This window comes from Drosophila subpulchrella, chromosome 3L (genome assembly GCF_014743375.2).
Source record: "Drosophila subpulchrella strain 33 F10 #4 breed RU33 chromosome 3L, RU_Dsub_v1.1 Primary Assembly, whole genome shotgun sequence".
In the NCBI taxonomy this organism is placed as follows: domain Eukaryota; kingdom Metazoa; phylum Arthropoda; class Insecta; order Diptera; family Drosophilidae; genus Drosophila; species Drosophila subpulchrella.
In genome coordinates this window covers 14,101,798-14,119,588 of record NC_050612.1, presented here as the reverse complement: position 1 = coordinate 14,119,588, position 17,791 = coordinate 14,101,798, and the positions used below count along the sequence as shown (strand labels likewise).

At 38.5% G+C, this 17,791-nt stretch overlaps 3 protein-coding genes across 6 annotated transcripts in view; 1 reads left to right on the top strand and 2 right to left on the bottom strand.

Annotated features, from left to right (window-relative positions):
- Nucleotides 1-970: 970 nt before the first annotated feature.
- The window catches only part of LOC119554034 (protein TANC2), a 53,473-nt gene continuing 36,652 nt past the window's right edge, over nt 971-17,791 (top strand). For 2 of the 4 annotated variants that reach the window (XM_037864756.1, XM_037864752.1), the window contains exons 1-2: nt 971-1,196; nt 1,856-2,376. In XM_037864756.1, the coding sequence (XP_037720684.1) occupies nt 2,133-2,376 (244 nt within the window). In that variant the 5' untranslated portion in view covers nt 971-1,196; nt 1,856-2,132. Of the gene's footprint in view, nt 1,197-1,836; nt 2,377-17,791 lie in introns of all 4 variants that reach the window. The other 2 variants (XM_037864755.1, XM_037864753.1) reach the window with 2 other exon arrangements.
- LOC119554039 lies at nt 13,043-13,807 on the bottom strand. Its single transcript, XM_037864768.1, has 2 exons — nt 13,742-13,807; nt 13,043-13,679 (listed from the first exon to the last, which is right to left on the bottom strand). The coding sequence occupies exon 2, from the start codon at nt 13,640-13,642 to the stop codon at nt 13,256-13,258; it is 387 nt and encodes a 128-aa protein (XP_037720696.1). The 5' UTR covers nt 13,643-13,679; nt 13,742-13,807; the 3' UTR covers nt 13,043-13,255.
- LOC119554679 (trichohyalin) lies at nt 14,213-16,263 on the bottom strand. The gene is made up of 2 exons (XM_037865680.1): nt 15,622-16,263; nt 14,213-15,268 (listed from the first exon to the last, which is right to left on the bottom strand). The coding sequence occupies exons 1-2, from the start codon at nt 16,261-16,263 to the stop codon at nt 14,213-14,215; spliced, it is 1,698 nt and encodes a 565-aa protein (XP_037721608.1).

The window sequence follows — 17,791 nt, the reverse complement described above, 5'->3', positions numbered from 1 at the left end:
CCTTTTTAAGTACTCAAGGTATGTGTGAGCGATGACTCTATTGAAAAGCAATTTCCACAAATCTCGGACACCAATCAGAGGGACAACATCCTGGCACACTCCCTCGCAAGAAATGTCTCCCTTATCTAGAAGAAAACTCCTGCACCGGGGAAAGTATCTCCTGGGTTAATGAGGTATAAGAGGCACGTACGCTTGCGTCACCGGGTAGCTGGAAGTAAAGAATTGTATGAACCTAAAGAGTGGGGGAAGAGAAGACACTAGACCCTTACCCTGGCTTTTGTGTTTTCTATTTCGGACTGACACCGCGATAAGCGGCAATTGCAGCAGTCAGCACCTCAATCAGTCAAAACGCATGAAGAACAAATACAAAATCCACAAGTGGTATACATTGTTTTTAGGTGTAGCGACTAAAAGATACCTTTTTCAGCCACACAAGAAGTTTGCTAAGTAAAACCTTTGGGTTCCTAAATCCTTTACGGGTTTAAGTGCCCAAATGGGTAGGTCTTAATTCTACTATTAATAAACGCCCACATACCAAAATTGGAGGCTGTAGCTCTTCAGATCTCTGAGATCCTTGAGGTCTTACAAAAGATGAACTTATTTTACAGATTGGAATCAGCACCCTATAAGCAGACTTGCATTATAAGCAGCACACCCCTTCCCTCCACAAGTAATGGGTATACAAAAATAAATACAAATTCAACGACAACGAAGCGTGAATGAATTTCCTCGGCGCAAATTGAAAAAAGAGTGATAGTGATAGTGGAACTGATAAGCGGCGAGCGCCGTGCTGAGATCGCGTATCGCTGGGATAGAGAGGGCGGTACGGAAAAACCGGTATGAGTGGAGAGTTGCGGAGAGTTGTGCTCTCAGCTGGCTCAGAGTGGAGACTACTTGTGCTACCCAAAGACTCTTCTCTCCGGTTCTCCGGCACTTTTCTGGCTTTTTGCGCTCAGTTTCGAAACTCACTTCAAAGCTCGCGCAAGCGTACCGCATGTGAATCGGAAAAAAAGGGCCTCCGATCGGGAAATCTTCACGACTCGCGATCGATCAACCGGCATTTTCCCATTCGCCACTCTGGATACGGTTTCAAATCGCAAAACGTGACAAGTTTCCCTGGAAAATGGGCAAAAATCGATAAATTAAGCCAAGCTCCCAAGTGACGTATGCGTAATGTGACCACAGTGCGGATAAATGTAATTTATTTACCTGAGTTTAAATACGACTTTGTGTGTGTGTGTCATTGTCTAGGAATTTTGTTTCGGCTGAAAAATGTGCAAAGGTTCTTAATGTTTACATGGCGAAATTCTAAGTGTTCCAGTTGACTCACAGGTTAAGACAACAGGAGATTAGATAACCATTAAAAAACCTTTAATCGAGGTAATGAAACTTACACAAGTTTCGCCATTGTATGCAAACCTTTTAGATGTGCTATTTTAAAGAAAGTTTTTTATTTTTAAAAATTTTGTGGCTAAGCAAGTACCTCAATTGACAAACTCATAACATTCCCAAAATACACAAAATGTTTATCTCTTAGAAGATTTAAGTTTCTTTAAAAATATTGACAAGCTCATAATATTTCCAAATTCTAAAAAATGTTTGTTGGAATATTTTAGTGTTTTTTAAAATATTTAAAGAAGGTTTATTAAAGGTTTATTTTTAAATTCAAAATAAAATAAAGAAGAAAAATAAAAATAAAGAATCAAATTTGAATTCATTAAAACTATATAATTACTTATAAATCAGAAAAACTCTTTGCACAAAAACTCAGATAACGAAACGAAAACTCATTAATCGTAAAGTGCGAAGAAAATTAAAATAATAAATTTAAACAAGTGTGCTTTTTTTCGTAAAGCATCCCTCACCGGCTCTGTAGATGTATTTCGAAAACGAATTGAACGAAAAAGCATAAAGGAAAAATCCACAAAAGTACGTGCTGCCAAAAGTGCCAAAAGAAGGGCAGAACAAGCGAGGAATTTGGCCGAAGAAGCTGGACAAAATCGACTTGAAAGGATTCGCAGCTGGAACTACATCCATCCAGCTACAGATTCAGATACAGATACATACACCAGTGCCCACCAAGATACGGATACATACATGAGGCAGGCAACGAACCACAAAAGATACATGCCATGTTCCCACTAACCAACCGCTCTTCGAGTGGCAATCGCACCAACAACTTCAATACGAACAACAACAACACTCAGACCACGAGCTTTATAATCGGCGGTACCGGCAATATTAACAACAACAATACCAACAGCCAGATCGGTGGCACAGGCAGCGCTAAGGATAAAGGAAATTTTGAAAATAATTGGAGCTGCAATAAAACAACCGGTCGTCGATCTGGAAGTGGAAATAGCTGCAGTTTTTTAGGTAAATTTTAAGTAAGGCAATTAAAATTGCCGTTAACTAAAGGTTTCACTTGTTTGGGGATCCTTAAAAAAGTTAATGCAATGTGGAACCTAATATTTGGTGGACCCTCTTTATAAGAACTTTTTACTATTGAAAACGAAGAAAAAAATATTTGTACAAAACAGGTATCAGATACATATATGGTAAATAATATCTAATATTTTCCCTTTTTTGGAATTTAAAATTTATGAAGTCGAAGAACATTTTTACAAAACAATCATTACCTAGTTCTTTTGCTTGGTTTTTCGAAATGTATAACAGTCATTATTATTAAAACCAAACCTTTTCCCAATTAACTTCCCTTGAAATAATGCTCCATTAGTAAGACTCTGCCCATTGCCCTTACAACTTTTTCGTACAATCTCGATTAAGGCGGCTTCTTTGATCACTTGAGGTTTATCTTATGACCATCTCATCTCTTTCATTGGAATGGCTGCAATTTCACAAATCGCATTTACCTTTTTCCGTATTGTCGCTTTAATGTCGCCAACTTTTAAAGGGTTCCCTTTTTAGCAGCAATTTACAATGCAAATTGCATTAATTGCAATTTTCTGTTCAAATTGAGTTTGTTTTTGTTGTGGCTGTTGCGGCATTGTTGTTGTCTTTGCATTAAAATGCAAATACTTTGCACTAATTTACATGTCGCGCCGACGATTGCAGTGGAAAATGCATGTAGACCCCTGCCCGTCCGTCTTTCCTTCCTTTCTTCCACCATAAAATCTCCCGAAGAGACAATGGAAGTCTTTTGTGATGATCACACACTACTCGGTTGCTTTAGTATCTGTGTGTGAGTCTGGTGGGGGGGTGGATGTGTAAGTGTGAGCTTGAACCATGTGAAATGCCATAAAAATTCCAGAGTCCGCCCGGTCCTTCCTCTTCATTGTCTTACACGGCATATGCGAAATACCAATGTGAACTCATTTTAATTAAATTTTTATTAACATTTTTTATTATTTTAATGGGTATTATCTAAATTGTCTTGGCTGTTTTGAAATATACATATATGGATATCATAAAGATTACAGCCATCATATTTTAATCATGTTTTGCCATTTTTATTATCTTTAGCTTAAATTGAATTAAATTAAAGTATCTTTTAAAGTATAAATTAAAAGGGTATCTTTGTTTCGAAAACCTCATCTTATTCCTACTTGTTCTGCTTCTTATGTTGCGCTTGCGCAATCCCAAAAAGCTTCTTCTTCGCATTTTCTGCGCTCTTTTCATTGCGCATGCGCAAATACAAACTTGTACATATGTGGAAAAGGAGGGGGTTGACCAGAGGTTTTGGGGATGTCGGCACATGCGCTTTGTTTGTCTGTTAATGCACTGAGAAAAATAATATATATTTTGTCTTATAAATAGGTTTTTCCAGTTAATAATATCTTATTAATTTAACAATGTATTTTGGACCCAAAAAAAGTTACCTTTTGATGGGTAATATTAATCTTAAAACCTTATGTCTCACAAAAAATCGATTCAAGATTTCTTCCGTGTACTGGGTTATTTCTACTGTGTGTCGGTGTGTTGGCAAGAATTCCCAGAAATATTTTACTTTGAAATTTGTTAACAAGCAGACAACAAGAACAACTACAGCAACAACAGAAGCGATTCGAATACATAGGGAACATTGTGTTTTTGTTTGTTGTTTGGCCTGGGCCATGAAGTGAATCAAGTGTTTGCTGGGTTAGCTTCTTTTCTTTTTCTCCGGCTTTGTTCTCTGCCAGAGACTTCAAGTTGAAGGTTAAAGTTGATCCGGGCTGAGCTGAAGCCTTTCGATTGAATTAGACAGAGTTCTGTTGTTTGAGTGGATTTCTCAGAGGTTTACCGGTCAGGACTTTCTTTGAGCCTTAGAAATTGAATGGATAAAAGTGTTCTTCAATGTGACAGCAGTTTTGGCAGTTTTCAAGGATTTCAAAGCCTTAGGTATGCAAAGAGGATATGGAATTCAATTTTAATATATATTCATTATTGCAGAGGTCTTTCCAAAATTAATAAAACGGTATCAACCGCAAACTAAACTAAGACTAAACTTATAAATTATTTTTTGACTACTAAAGATATGAAAGCCGCAAGGAATGTGAAGATCATTTAAAATTGTAACTCAGATAAGTCCGGCTTTGCACACTTTAAAGCCGATAAAATGATTTATAAAGTCAGTAGAACCCGTTCAGAAACCACTCTTCATAGAGCATGGCTAACCAATAGCTCATTCGATCCCATTCGATCTGGTAACCAGCCTTCAAAGCCAGCCCCATCGAATCCGATGCCATTTCGAATCTCAACGCGTGTGGGGCACCAGACTCCGCAAATCGCTTCCAATTCCACTTACAGTGCCAGACGATCCATCGAAGCACTCGGGTGCATAGTTTTAATTGCAAATTGCAAAACTGACCAGTCATAACAAGTCTAATTAAGGCGATGTCTGCGGCCAAACAAATATCTTGAATATTTTTAGATTCACCAGCTGGTGATTTGCATTCGCAGACGGCAGTATTCAATGTCAGATGTACACTGAAGGAATTATGGGATTGATTTGAAACTTGGTATTAGATTACTTCCGCCTTTTACCATCAGTTGAACCTATTTTTCTGTTGAACCTTAACATTTTATTAAAACATTTTTATTTTTAACAACATCTACCTTTCCAAATCGATTGTGAGTTTTTTCCAAGTGCAATCCATTCAAATTAGAAGGCAGATCGGCGAGGAAGATGAAGAACTGCGAGCTGTGAGTGGCAATGAGTTAATTTGCTGCCAAAACACACCCTCGGGCCTCATTAGCCTGCACTCCGAGTGAGATTTATAGACGACGAGCTGCCGGGGAATTAGTTGGAAATGCAAAAACCCTGAGGGTCAAGCACATGGGCGTAGGGCGGTGGGCGGGGGACAAAAGGGGGCGGAACAGCAGCCGCTCTGCGGGTTGCCCGGCCAAATGAGCGCTTAAAGTGTTGGCCAAGCTCGCCAAGATTGCATTATAGCCACATGGCAGCGCCGATGAGCATGAATAATGAGCAGCGGGGCTAGAAAAAAATGGCAAACTTAGTTTAAGTACTAAGACCATTCACATAAAAAAAAAAAGGTTTTGCCCATCGTATTTTATAAACGGTGCTAAACAGTTTTTCTTTTCCAATTTGGAGCAATAAGAGGGCTTAACTTTGGTAACGACCGTTTTAATGGGATTTTAAAAAGATGACAGCTATATGTTACAGGTATATTTACATGTACTAGGTAAAAAAGCATTTGTCTTGGAACTCAGTTCAATACAAAATTAGATTTAAAAAATATTTTGTGCATTATGATTGGTTTTAGTTTAAAAAAGTATTCCCAATGATCTTTAAAAATTTGGAGTCAATGGCTTTATTCTATTGATTAGAAAAGTTATCTACTCAAAAAAAATTATTTTGTATATTTATATATACAAATGTATATTTTTTGAGAGTTTGTTCTAGTTTCTTATCTTAAAAACCAAACTTTTATACTATCGCATTCAACCACAAATTTATTTCACCCAACAATGGTCGCATTTTCTTAAATTCCTTCCAACTTTTGTAATTGATAAGTCGAAAAAAAAAGATTATTACTCACCATGTGCAGTGAAACGAGTTGGCTGCTCCCTAACAACATAAACATGTCCGCAGCTGGGGGGAAAAATGACTTTCCATTTGTTTTTGCATTTGCTGTGACATTTTGAGTTATTTGACACTTTGCAGGCGCATATCATCTTTCCCCTTCGGTCTTTCTTCTTGCAGTTTATTAACTCATTATTTTGAAATCAACTTGGCCCGGCAGGCAAAACGTGTTGCAGAAGTTTCTGCATGAAGTTGCTGCCGGTGGTGTTGCAAGTGCAACTGGCACAACTTGCACAACTTTTCTCCTCTTGTTGTTGATTAAGTACTCCGGCACTCTTTCACCCATTAGCAAGCGAATATTATTCATTAAAATGTTATACGAACTGTTGGCTACCGCAATTGGGCACAAGAAGAAGTCATGCCGCTCTTAATTGAGGCAATCAATAATTGTGGGCATATCTTTAATTTCCATCGGCGGAGTCTCTTACTTTATACTGTTCCCAAGGAAACCGCATTTCGCTTGATCTCCATCACACAATCCATACATAACAATCAACTTCACACCTTCGAAAACAAAATTAACAAATGCATAAAAAATCAGTAGTCTTGCGCCGCTTTTCGCATAAAAACTTGGCATAAAACTTTAAACAAAACAAATTTTGAATGGCCCGCTTATTCGGATCTAAGGTTAAGCCTGTGAAACTTTTATCATAAATACTTAAGAAATCATTCAATAAAAACACAAAACCAATTAATTATTTGCCCATTTAACTGTGGTTGCTGTTTGGCTGTTATTTTTTGTAGATTGCAAAATCCAAGGAACAACAAAAAACGCCACTGCCTTTTACTGCGTAACATTTTGTTGTAGTGAGGCGGCCAAAACACAGAGATAAAAAAGCTACAACTTAAAAACTATTCATATCTCATCTGTAGTGAGGACAGTAAATATAGGTTTTGGAATATTTTTTTAAAAAATCTTAACTTTAGAAAAACTTTGTATTATAATGTCAAAATATTCTGTTACCAGATCATTTCCAATTTTTTTCTTAGCATTATATATTAAATTTATAGCACTTCTTTAAAATATATTTTCTTTAGTACTTAAAAGTTTTGATAATAACAACATAATATGATACACTGATTTTTAGAATAAGAGATTTTTATATTCTTAAAATTTTTTTTTTAGCTTTAAATTGTGTATTATAGTTTGTTTCCACTGTACTCGTAGAGTATCCGCTTGGAATTGTGGCGATCGCAGTGAAGTTGTAGGCGTGAGTAGTTTGCCGATGTCTCTGGGTCTGTCGGTATCTTTTTCAGATGATTCGAAAAGAGACGTGAACAAGTAGCCGAGGACATGGCCACCGAATTCAAATGGAGTGGCAAACAAGAAGTAGCGAAGAGATACAAAATTGTATATCTCGTGGCGATCTGTTCAATGGATTTGCAATTACATTCATGAAATTTAATTGGCGATGGGAAAAAACCTTGAATGGCTTAAGCATATGGGGACAATGTGTTCAAAAGGAGTGTGTTGTTGATTTATGGATAATAATTCCAACTTATTGAGGAGTTTCAATGGGATCGCCGTTTATTTCCTCGATGGTGGGTAGGCCGCCTTGGCCTCATGTCTAGTATACCGAATATAATATCTGATTTTTGCATCTAGCACATCGCCCTATCAGACCTTGCGATCTCCATTAATGTTAGCCCATCTTCCCCATTAAAAACTCTCGCAACGAATAGTCGCCAAAAGTCACGTTTTCTCCGAAGCCTCCCCTGCATAAAAGTTAAGATCAACATGCGATAGATCTCGTCTGAAAAGAAACCAAAGTGCAAAGAGACGTGCAAAAAGCGCTTAGCTAACATTTGCTGACTTTTGTTTACAAATGCAAATTTACATATAATATTTGCACTACAAACCCAGGCCATCTATTTCCATGCCCAGCTCAATATCAACTATTTCTTTTTTCGTTTTATTATTTCGAGCGCCGCGACAATTTGCCAAGCAAACTTTTTGCGTTCAGATAGCGGCAAAACAATTGTTTATTTAGACCCGAGCGGGCCAACGACAACAACCAGCAAAGCCAATTACCGTTTTTAATTATTTGTAAATATTGAAAAGTCCGACCGACTTTTCGCTTGGCGCCGCCTAGGAAAAAAGGCAGAAAAACCCACGAAAACCTTATCGATTTGGCAACAGGTGCGCCCCTCTGCGGGCAAGGTGCGAACCACAACAAGGCGTAACCTTTCCACTTATATATATGTTTAGAATGTTCATATATATGTCACCGCACTATCTAATCTCAAAGGTCTTCACATTTCGCGTGCCAAATTCCATTGGAATGAGAAATGGGAAGCATACCATTTTCTATATTTCTAAGAAAATTTGACAACTTTTACAGCAAATCAAACTAAAATGTTAAAAAATATTTCCAAAAACGATATATTTTATAACATATTTAAGTATTTTCCTTTTACGACAAAATACTACAATACAATTATGTTTACCCATCATTAAATACATTTTAAACCTTTATAATAGTTGTTTCTTAGTTTTTTCGATTTTGAATTTGAACCTAAGTCCCTGTATAAAATAAAACCTTATCTGTTGAATCAATCAGTTTGTCACAGAACAAATAAATATTTGGTTTGCAAAGTTTGAACACGCGTGGGCAATGAACACAAAAAAATCAATAAATTTGAAGTGCACTGATATGAAAAGTAAATTTTTTTCCACATTTACACATAAGCTTGCTGCTGTCATAATATCGGAGATTGTTTTTCGGATATTTTGAGCTTAACTCCTTGGCTGACTAATTTTTTGGCAAATGAATATCGGATTTGAGTGTTGTCATTCATTCACTTATGGTTTCCGCTTTACGAAAAAACCTTAGCTTCGTTTTTACAAAGTGGGCGTGTCGCATTGCGGTAATTTATGAAGTGCTTTTTCTCACTCTGTTTAATTGCCGCTCAGATGATTTAGTGCCTTTACTTTCTGCCTTTCCTCTTGTTGTCTTTTCTTATGACTTTCACCTCGCCAAAGTGAAATTACGGCCTAATGACTAAACATTTCATTTAATTAGAAGATTCATCGCGCAGATGAAACCGAAACAATAACAAAAGGGCGGAACAAGAAAAGTTTCTTGAACTCTGTGAGTCTGTAATCTTTAATCTTAGCTCATTACAAAAATTTGGCAATCAGGGAAATTGATCTGACACCTGAGACCTCAAAGAGGATTAAGGCAGTTTAATTTTGATTTTGATGGATGTGAAATTTCTTTATTATACCAAAAATGTCTTAAATATTTAGCTTTACAAAAAGCTTGTTTCGAAAAGAAACCCCTGCCGTTATTTTGACATTTTAGGACGTATGTTGTGGAACCCTTTTCGAGGTCCTCTGACTCACCTGGAACCTGCAACGTTGCAACATTACGAATTAATTTATCAACATTTACCGCTACAGTGTCAACGCCACAAGAAAGAGACTGAGAGAAGTTTGCAACATTAAAAGCCCATAAATTCGTTGAACAACTGGCCTGGCTTTGGACCCATCCGACTTCCAAGAAGCTGGCCACTTGATATAGCCAAACGTTTCTGAATATACCCACAATTTCTGGCGAGGAAAACCTCGGTGCCGAGACCAAAGTTTGATTTATGCGTTGCGATGCTCAATGGGCGATACGGGGCCAGGCCAAGGAAGTAAAGTAACTGCAGTCAAATTTCCAGGCCCAAACGGCACGACTACCAAATGCGCTCGCCGGTTGCCTGGCGGTTAAATGCAGCCAACATAAATTATAGGCCATGGCTAAGTAGGAAAAACTGTTTGGCCCAGCAAGGCACAGTGGAAAGGTTGAAACAACTAGAGATAACACCGGCTTCAACCCAGAATATTCTTCGTTTTAATGAGTCACAAACATTGAAATTCTTCTTAACCATTTCTCTGAAAATATGTGTTAAGTGGGTCAAAAGATTTTCAGATTAATATCTTCTCTTTTGATTTAGATAGTTTTGTTTGACATTTTGAAAAATAAATCATTCCTATCTAAAATGATATTCTATTAAGTTCTGATCAAGATCGGCATTGCAGCTGTTATATGATATGTGGATATCAAATTATAAAAAATGTTCTAAACTAATGTTGAATTTTCTAAACTTATTGTTTCGTTTCGGTTCTGCTTTATAAATATGCATTATATATATATCTTTATATTATAGATATATTTAAACTTCAAATTTCTTTAGCTTTTCTCATATTTTATGCAACTCATACCACCGTATCTCGCATTTCCCAGCAGCTTTTCTGGCCCCAACTACTTTCATAATGTTGGCAAACATTTAACGAAAGTCCATAAACACAATACATGTGCCCAGGAACTTCACCGGTCGTATAATGCAAAATTTCCCTCCACTGCGGATGTTGGGGCTCTTGAGTTCGCCAGTCCCAGTCCCGATCCCATCCGATCCGATCCAGAGACGTAGTCGTCGGATACATGTTGCCGCCGTCAATGTTTCGCCTTTGTCTCGTAAATTTTAACATTTTTATTATAAAACCAAGCAGCACGGCTGCTGATTTCTCACACAATGCGCGCGATTTATTTTGTATGCACTGCGAGGCTGAAATTGATTAATTACAAAGCGGAAGAGTTGCCGATCCAATCCAGCCGGGCTAAGACCAACACTTTGTTACGATTATTGTTCATTGGTTCATTTTTCAAGCTTAATTTTCTGTATTATTTCAATTTTGTTTTTATTACAACAAGCACAAATCATGGATTGTGGGCTTCGTGATTTGCTGTGGCCACGATTCTTTAATTGTTGTTCTATTTATTGTCGTTTCGAAGGTTTCTGCATTATCTAAATGACACTGACACTATTGACACTTGAAAAATTTGTGGTGCAAATGTGTGAATCAATAAAAATGTTTAATCGCTTTGGAAACATTTTTTATGGCTGTAACAGGCACAACCACCAAGAACCACAGAAAAGATTTCAATTATAAATATTTAGAGTCGTAAAATTCCACTAATAATATTGTAATAAAATTGTACTATTTGGAAAACTTATTTTTAATACCAATGTAGCATTGAAATTGAATATCAGCTTTGAATAAATTTAATATAAGGCAGTTTGGGTTGCAAGATGTCCTTCATCTTAAGTAGCACATGTTCTTTATGGAATATTTATCTTTGTAAGCCCATATAATTACAAGATGTGGCGCCTTTCAGAGTCTGGCGCCTTGTAAATTACCCATGGAATGCAAAACAAGAAACTAAAATCTCAAGTGACAATGGGGGCAGTAATGTCAGTTGTACTTACACTTAATTGCTGTCAAGTGTTTTGCAAAACCCTAAATTGGCATCTCATCTGTAAAAGAGAAGGGTGGTGGAGGTGGGGTATTAGGGGGTTATCCAGTAAAATGTCAAAACAATTAATTCCAATCGACTCGCGCTAGATACAAATTTGTTTTTCTGTCGCTCTACGATGCCGCAAGAAGTTGAGACATAAGACTTTTGATGTCACATGTGTGTTTGCTTTTTAATGATTCTGTGTGCTACTTAAATTTCACGGAATTCTCGTTTTTTATTTGTAGCCACTGTTTTAATGAGCTATTAAAATGTTTGGGGAGTTTTGTAGGACATGTGTAAGAGCAAATTGCCTTGTAAGAAAACAAGAAAAACGAGGATTTGTTTTATGAGAGATGCTTCCCCGTAATGGACATATAATGAGATCAGTTCTATTTTTATATATCTGTAATCCCATAGCTAAAAGCTAAAGTATCTTTCTATGACATAACTAATTTTGTGTTTTTTTTTTTACAGGTAAGTTTTGATATTTACAATCGCTCTGCTTTGATTAGCACATCTGTAAGTAAATATACTCAAGCAAAATCTAGAAGTACAACGATTAGATCATTTGCAAAACAATGGGTAATATATTTTTAAGGAACCTAAAATCATCCGTGTGATGTCCACTTGAAAAGAATTAAACGAAACCATGCTTGACAAATAATCTCAATTTATTAAGTTGTAAAACCTTTTTCAAACCGCTCGACACACTTCATTAGACGGACATCATTTGCCAAATCATTTAACATAATTAGCCGGCAAACACGATATGATCTCATAACCAGTTTGCTTGGCTGGCAAATCCTTCGGTTAATTGGCAAACTGAGCGAAGAACAAAGAAGCTCCTACCTGTGTCAGTCTAAATTCATAATTCAAACATCAATTCCGAGAAGCGAGTGTGGACACAATATTTCATAAATGTCTGGCGACTGAAAGCCGAAGCTCCCCTCAAATCCCACTTCCTTTTGGCTGAAGTTTCGTTTTTGTTTCGGCTTTATTTGCAATCAAACACAAAGTGCACAAGGCATGGAAGAAGCCACATTAACCTTCAAGTCACTGGGTTCGTTGGTAGGTATTACTTTTTTGACAATTTTCTGAAATGTATTTTTCGTTTCGTTGCGCAAATAAAAAAGACTACAACGACTGACAACAGCGACAACGACTCGAGTTTGTATCTAAAATCAACAAGTTCACGACGACATCGCAAGCACAGCCAAAACAGAGAAGATAAAAAACTTTTAAGCGTCGGGCAAATACAGAAAGATACCTAAACACCAAAAAAAAAACAAAACCACCAGCACCAATACAAATGCCTTCCATTCATTGCCAGACCTTTGCTTAGAAGGTAAATAGAACTCCAAACAAAAAAAGTAATACTGAACCTCTGCAAACCCATTTGAGTGACAACTCAAAACAGATAATTCACTGGCCTACTCAATGCCTTTTGGGGGTGGCAATAATTAAAACGGGTTTATGACTCTTTAGGGCAGTAAGTTTCCAAAGCAAAATTTGGAATTTCTTCAGAAAATGAATTGAAAATTGCTTTAAAAAAATAATACAACAAAAATTCCATCTGCATATCAGTAGGTTTCCGTTATAAAATTAAATGGTATATGGTTATCCAGTGTTATCAAAAATAAACAATAAGAAACAATAGGTACTCCTTACTGCTTTTAATACCACTCCTGTATGCCCGCAGATAAGCCGATGAAAATGTGTATAAACTAGATTTTATAAAGTTCTCCAAAAATATTTTTGATACATTCTTTCACCTTGATAGACACGTCATTTCCTTTTACTTCAGTACGGTTTTTGCAAAGGCCAGATTCCATGCAAACAATTCTCTTGAACACTTGCTGATGGTACTTTTAAAGTCTCCCAAGTTAAGAACAAATATGGTCTTGCTGCTCAGCTTGTTACAACCTTTTTATATCAATCCCCTGGCCTTGACGTCCTTATAGATGGCCACCTCTCGACGCTTGAGTTCTATTTTTGTCCTGGCCAGTTGAGTTCCGACGCGAACGAGTCTCTCCGCCAACTGCTGATGGCGCAGGTTCAGAAAGATCCTTACGGCATTCATGGATTGGAACTCCAGCTCGGTAATTTCCTCCCTCTCCACCTCCTCGTCCAGGTCGTTGATGCGACGCAGCAGTTGGTTCAGCTTCTTCTGGATGACTTCGCGATCGGATTTCAACCTGGTCTCCTCCTGTTTCATTTGCTCCAAGCAATCGATTTCGGCGGGTTCAAAGAGTGTCCTCAGATCATCGATGTTCAAAGTGAGAACTCCAGAACTGCGTACAAAATTTGATGCCATTTTACTTCTGATACTCTACTGCTACTAGTAATTTAGGCTGTTGAAAAAAAGTTTCAGATATTATTTATTTTAAATATTTTCGGTATTCTCTAGAGCGACCTTCTCGTGTTACGTATTCTATAAAACTGAAATGTTCAGGTATTAAAAGTTGAGAAACTGAAATGTCAGAGCCTACTTAGCATTTTTCACAAATTGAATCAATTGTTGAAAGTATCTTTTTGGGAAATTTAAGCCCAAAGAACAAATTCGACTCACCAGTGAGTAATGGCATTGGAAATCGATCGCCAACGAATTGAATTTCGCACCTTTAATTGCAATTCAATACAGTTGATGAGCACTCTCCAGTTGTAATGGATATCATTCGAATACTTTGCCTTCGAGTTACAGCCCGCAAAAGTTAACCACAATTCATGTCAAGTTAGGGGTTTTATATTCAACCATTTTGTTTTGAGGTTTCTTTGGGTGGTTTTTGATTATTAAGGGTTTAAAACAAATATAAAGGCTTAACTTTATCATAGAACTTTTATTTGCTTCAATGATATTATCGAATCGTAGCTTAGTTACTATTTCTTATGAAGTTTTTGGATTCTTTTTAGCCTCCCCTTCCTGCAATACCAAATCTTCAATTTTCTTAAGGTTTTCCTGGATTTTCTGCCTCAGCTGCTTTTCCTCCTTACTAAGCTCATTGGCATTGGGTTCCTGATCCTTCAAAGATTTTTCCTTGCCCTCCGCTGGGCTATCTCCCTGGGTTCTCCGACCCATGGGCAATCTGGTGATCATATGTCGAGGGATTCGTATCTCAGCCCCTATGCGATTATCGTTTTTGTACTGGCCAACAGCCCTGATGAATGGTTTTAGAGGACATCCCTTGGCATTGGCCTCGTCCATCAGCTGGCGGGCATAGTCGAAGAAGAAGGCATCCTCGCGCAGCTCCTCCAACTGGGCCTCCCGGTTGTAGTTGGTACCTGGTCGGGTCTCCTCCTCGATGCGTTTCTTCACCTGATCATCGAGATCTCGGCGAAGTTTCCTGATGCGTTGGAGGTGCTCCTGCCTCTGCTGTTGCATAAACTGAACATTGGTGAGATCGTTTTGGAGACGCAGCTTCTCTGCCTCCTTGCGATCCTCTGCAGCTTTTTCTCTTATCCTCCTGGCCAGTTCCTCCTCCCCTCGCTGGATAGCCAAACGGGCATTCTTGGCCTGCTCTCGGGATTCCCTTCTTTTGGCCTGCTCGGCACTGTGGACCTTTCGCATCTCCTCCAACTGCTGCTTGTGGCGCTCCTCATCCTCCCGAGCACTGTGATGCAGGCGAGGAGCCAGTTCCTTGGCCAGCTTCTCATTCCTTTTGATGCGCTGCTCCACTCGCTCCTTGGCCCTGTCCCGTTTGAGCTGCTCCAGATGGCCCTTGGCCTTGTTGTGGACATCGCACTGAACCTGCTCTATTTCCTCGAGCATCAGGAGGCGCTTCTGGCGCTGATCGGACATGACCAAGGAGGCCAGGGCCTCCTCCTTTTTTAGGAGCCGTCTGGCGGCCTGTAGATCCTTCTCCTTGTCCTGCTGGTCCTTTAGCATGCGGTGGTTTCGCTCCCGCTCCTGGAGAGCTTCCTCCAGCTCCTTGGCTTTGGTGGCCTGACAATATAAGAGGAATTAAGTAAACTAATTTTAAAATACCTCTTTGGATCATAAACAATCATGATCAATTTTTAAACCATGGTTACAAAACATATTCTAAATCTTCGAATCCAAATCTCTTAAGATCATAAATTTCATTACCTAAAAGGAAATATAGAAAACAAAATAGACCAATTCAAAATCTAAAATATACAACTACTACCATTTAAAGGTAAATAAATTTAAATGTATCCTCTAGACTCAAAAAACAAGAGTTGAAAACGTAGGGCTAGATGATATTACCCTTTTATTTTGAAGCAAAGAAATGTGAGATATGATGAATGGATGCAATATATTTTCTAGAAACCCACCTGTCGTTCTCTTTCCCTCTCCGCAATCAACGCCAGTAGCTCCTTTTTGTGCTCGGCCAGCTGTTGGAACTGTTCCTTGTGACGTAGTTGTGCCTCCTCAAAACCACGAAGCACCTGCTCCTGAAAGATCTTCCTGTCCAGCTCCTCCTGCCGCCGGGTTGCCTTGGCGAATTCCGCTTGGACCTCCCGCTGGACATTGACGCTTCTCATGACTTCACTTTGGAGACGGGCGCACTGTAGTTCCCGCGGACCAGGACGCAGTTGCTCCAGGAGTTTCTGGGCCGCCTCGATTTGCTCTCTTCTGGTTTTCTGGTGCTCCAGCCGCGAGGCCTTGGTCTCCTCCTCCGCCAGGCGCTTGGCCTCCAGATGCTGATCCTGCATCTGCTTGAGTTCCCGGGCGCACTCCTCCTCCCGCGAGATGCACAGATTCCGACCGGCAAATTTACGGAGCAGCTCCTCGCCTCCAATGCGAAGTTTCTCCTCCGCCTCGTTCCGCAGCTGCTGCTGATGCAGTTGCTCCTGTTTGGCCGCCTGGGTGGCATTTGCCCGGATGCGTTGGAATCGGCTGGTTGAAAGGACCACTGGGGGCTTCTCTCGGAAAACGGGTTCTCGTCTCTCCTGTGGAAGCCAGCAATACTGCATTATTCCGAGATTACTTATTGACTGGATATTTGTTAAGGTTTTGTCTTTGGGGGCTATGGCGTTTCCATGGATGTCGGTTTTGTTTGGTAGCCAGGGTAAAGTCTTTAGGTAACCTTGGAGCTTCCAGAACCTAGATTATATAAAGCATATTTTTCTATGTTCGACTTTGTTTATTTCAAAATGAGCTATAAAACATTGTTTTTTTTAAATCTTATATTATACCATATAGATTGTATTGCTTGTGGGACTTTACTATAGTTTTATATTTTCTGCAATACGGTTTATTAGGTAGTTGGTTTTTAGAAATGTAATTAAATTTTATTTCATGATCAGTTACCAAAAAGCCGCTAATAAAATTTGGTAATGCTAGATTTTATCTTAATTCCGTTTAAATCATCTCAACTCATCATCCAACAAGTGTCGTAACCGCTATGCCAAAACAAAAATTGCCAAGTGTTGCCAACATTTTGAGTAGTTCATTTTAATTAATTAGTTTTGTGCGCAGAGTCTGCTGTGCTCACTGTTTTCCTACACAGCGACAAGTGACTGTCAACGCAAATGGCAAAGATTTTGGTTTGATGGCTTAATTATGTCCAAAAGTTATGCTGTGGCCATTTGGCATACGTACACATAGTCGGCGCAAGTGACAGGTTTTGTGATAAAAGTTGTTGATGCTTTTGGCAATTACATTTAGCTGAAATTTTTCTGGGGGCTATGGCTATGGCTATCCAAGCCGAACCGATCCAATCTGGTGTGGTTAGATTTCTGGTTTTGGGCTCGCTTTGAGTTTCCCATTCAAATTGTCAACTCATTTCCCGAATTGGTAGCCAAACCCTAAAGGGCCATTCTATTTGGGCACGCTTCATTTGGTTCGTATCGGAGCTTGGAAATCGTAGATTTACCCCAAGAGGGTTTAAATAAATTTAATTAACACCTCACTGTGAATCCGTACAAAAACACCGGCACAATGGCCTCTTTACAGACCTTAGGAATATTCATTTCAATTTTGAATTGGGTCAGTGCTCCGCTTTTGTCGGGGGTTTCTATACATACATACATACATAACTATCCAAGCCCCACAAAATATACAAACACACTACGGGACGGTAAAGGGGCATGCCCAACTATTTACACCAAAATCCAGGTTATATACAAACCTTATCGCAACGCAAGTCAGTTTAAACTTTGAAGGTGCTACAATGCGGTCAGTTTGTAGGGATGGGATGGGAAGTTCTTAGAAGTATGAAACCTTAGTGGCAATTAAGTTTAAGGTTCAAGCTGGGACTTTGGAGATTATTATTCTCTAGGTCTATCAAAATAATGCTTCCATTGTTATTATAAGACAAAGAGAAAGTCTTTTAAGCAGTTGATTCTAATTTCAAAAGAGATTTAAATACTTCTTTATATATTTATCATTTTTCGCCTTTATAATACTTAGTTTCAAGTTGTAACTTACAACATTTGACCCATTTTGCACTATATTCTGGTTTATTTTTGTTTGCTTTTAGTGCACTTTATAGTATCCCAT

Excerpts from the sequence above, each read along its gene's own strand:
- LOC119554039 (XM_037864768.1), bottom strand. The coding sequence starts at position 13,642 with ATGGCATCAAATTTTGTACGCAGTTCTGGAGTTCTCACTTTGAACATC.
- LOC119554679 (XM_037865680.1), bottom strand. The coding sequence starts at position 16,263 with ATGCAGTATTGCTGGCTTCCACAGGAGAGACGAGAACCCGTTTTCCGA. Across the intron at positions 15,269-15,621 it reads AGAGGGAAAGAGAACGACAG|GCCACCAAAGCCAAGGAGCT; the intron begins GTGGGTTTCTAG and ends TTATATTGTCAG.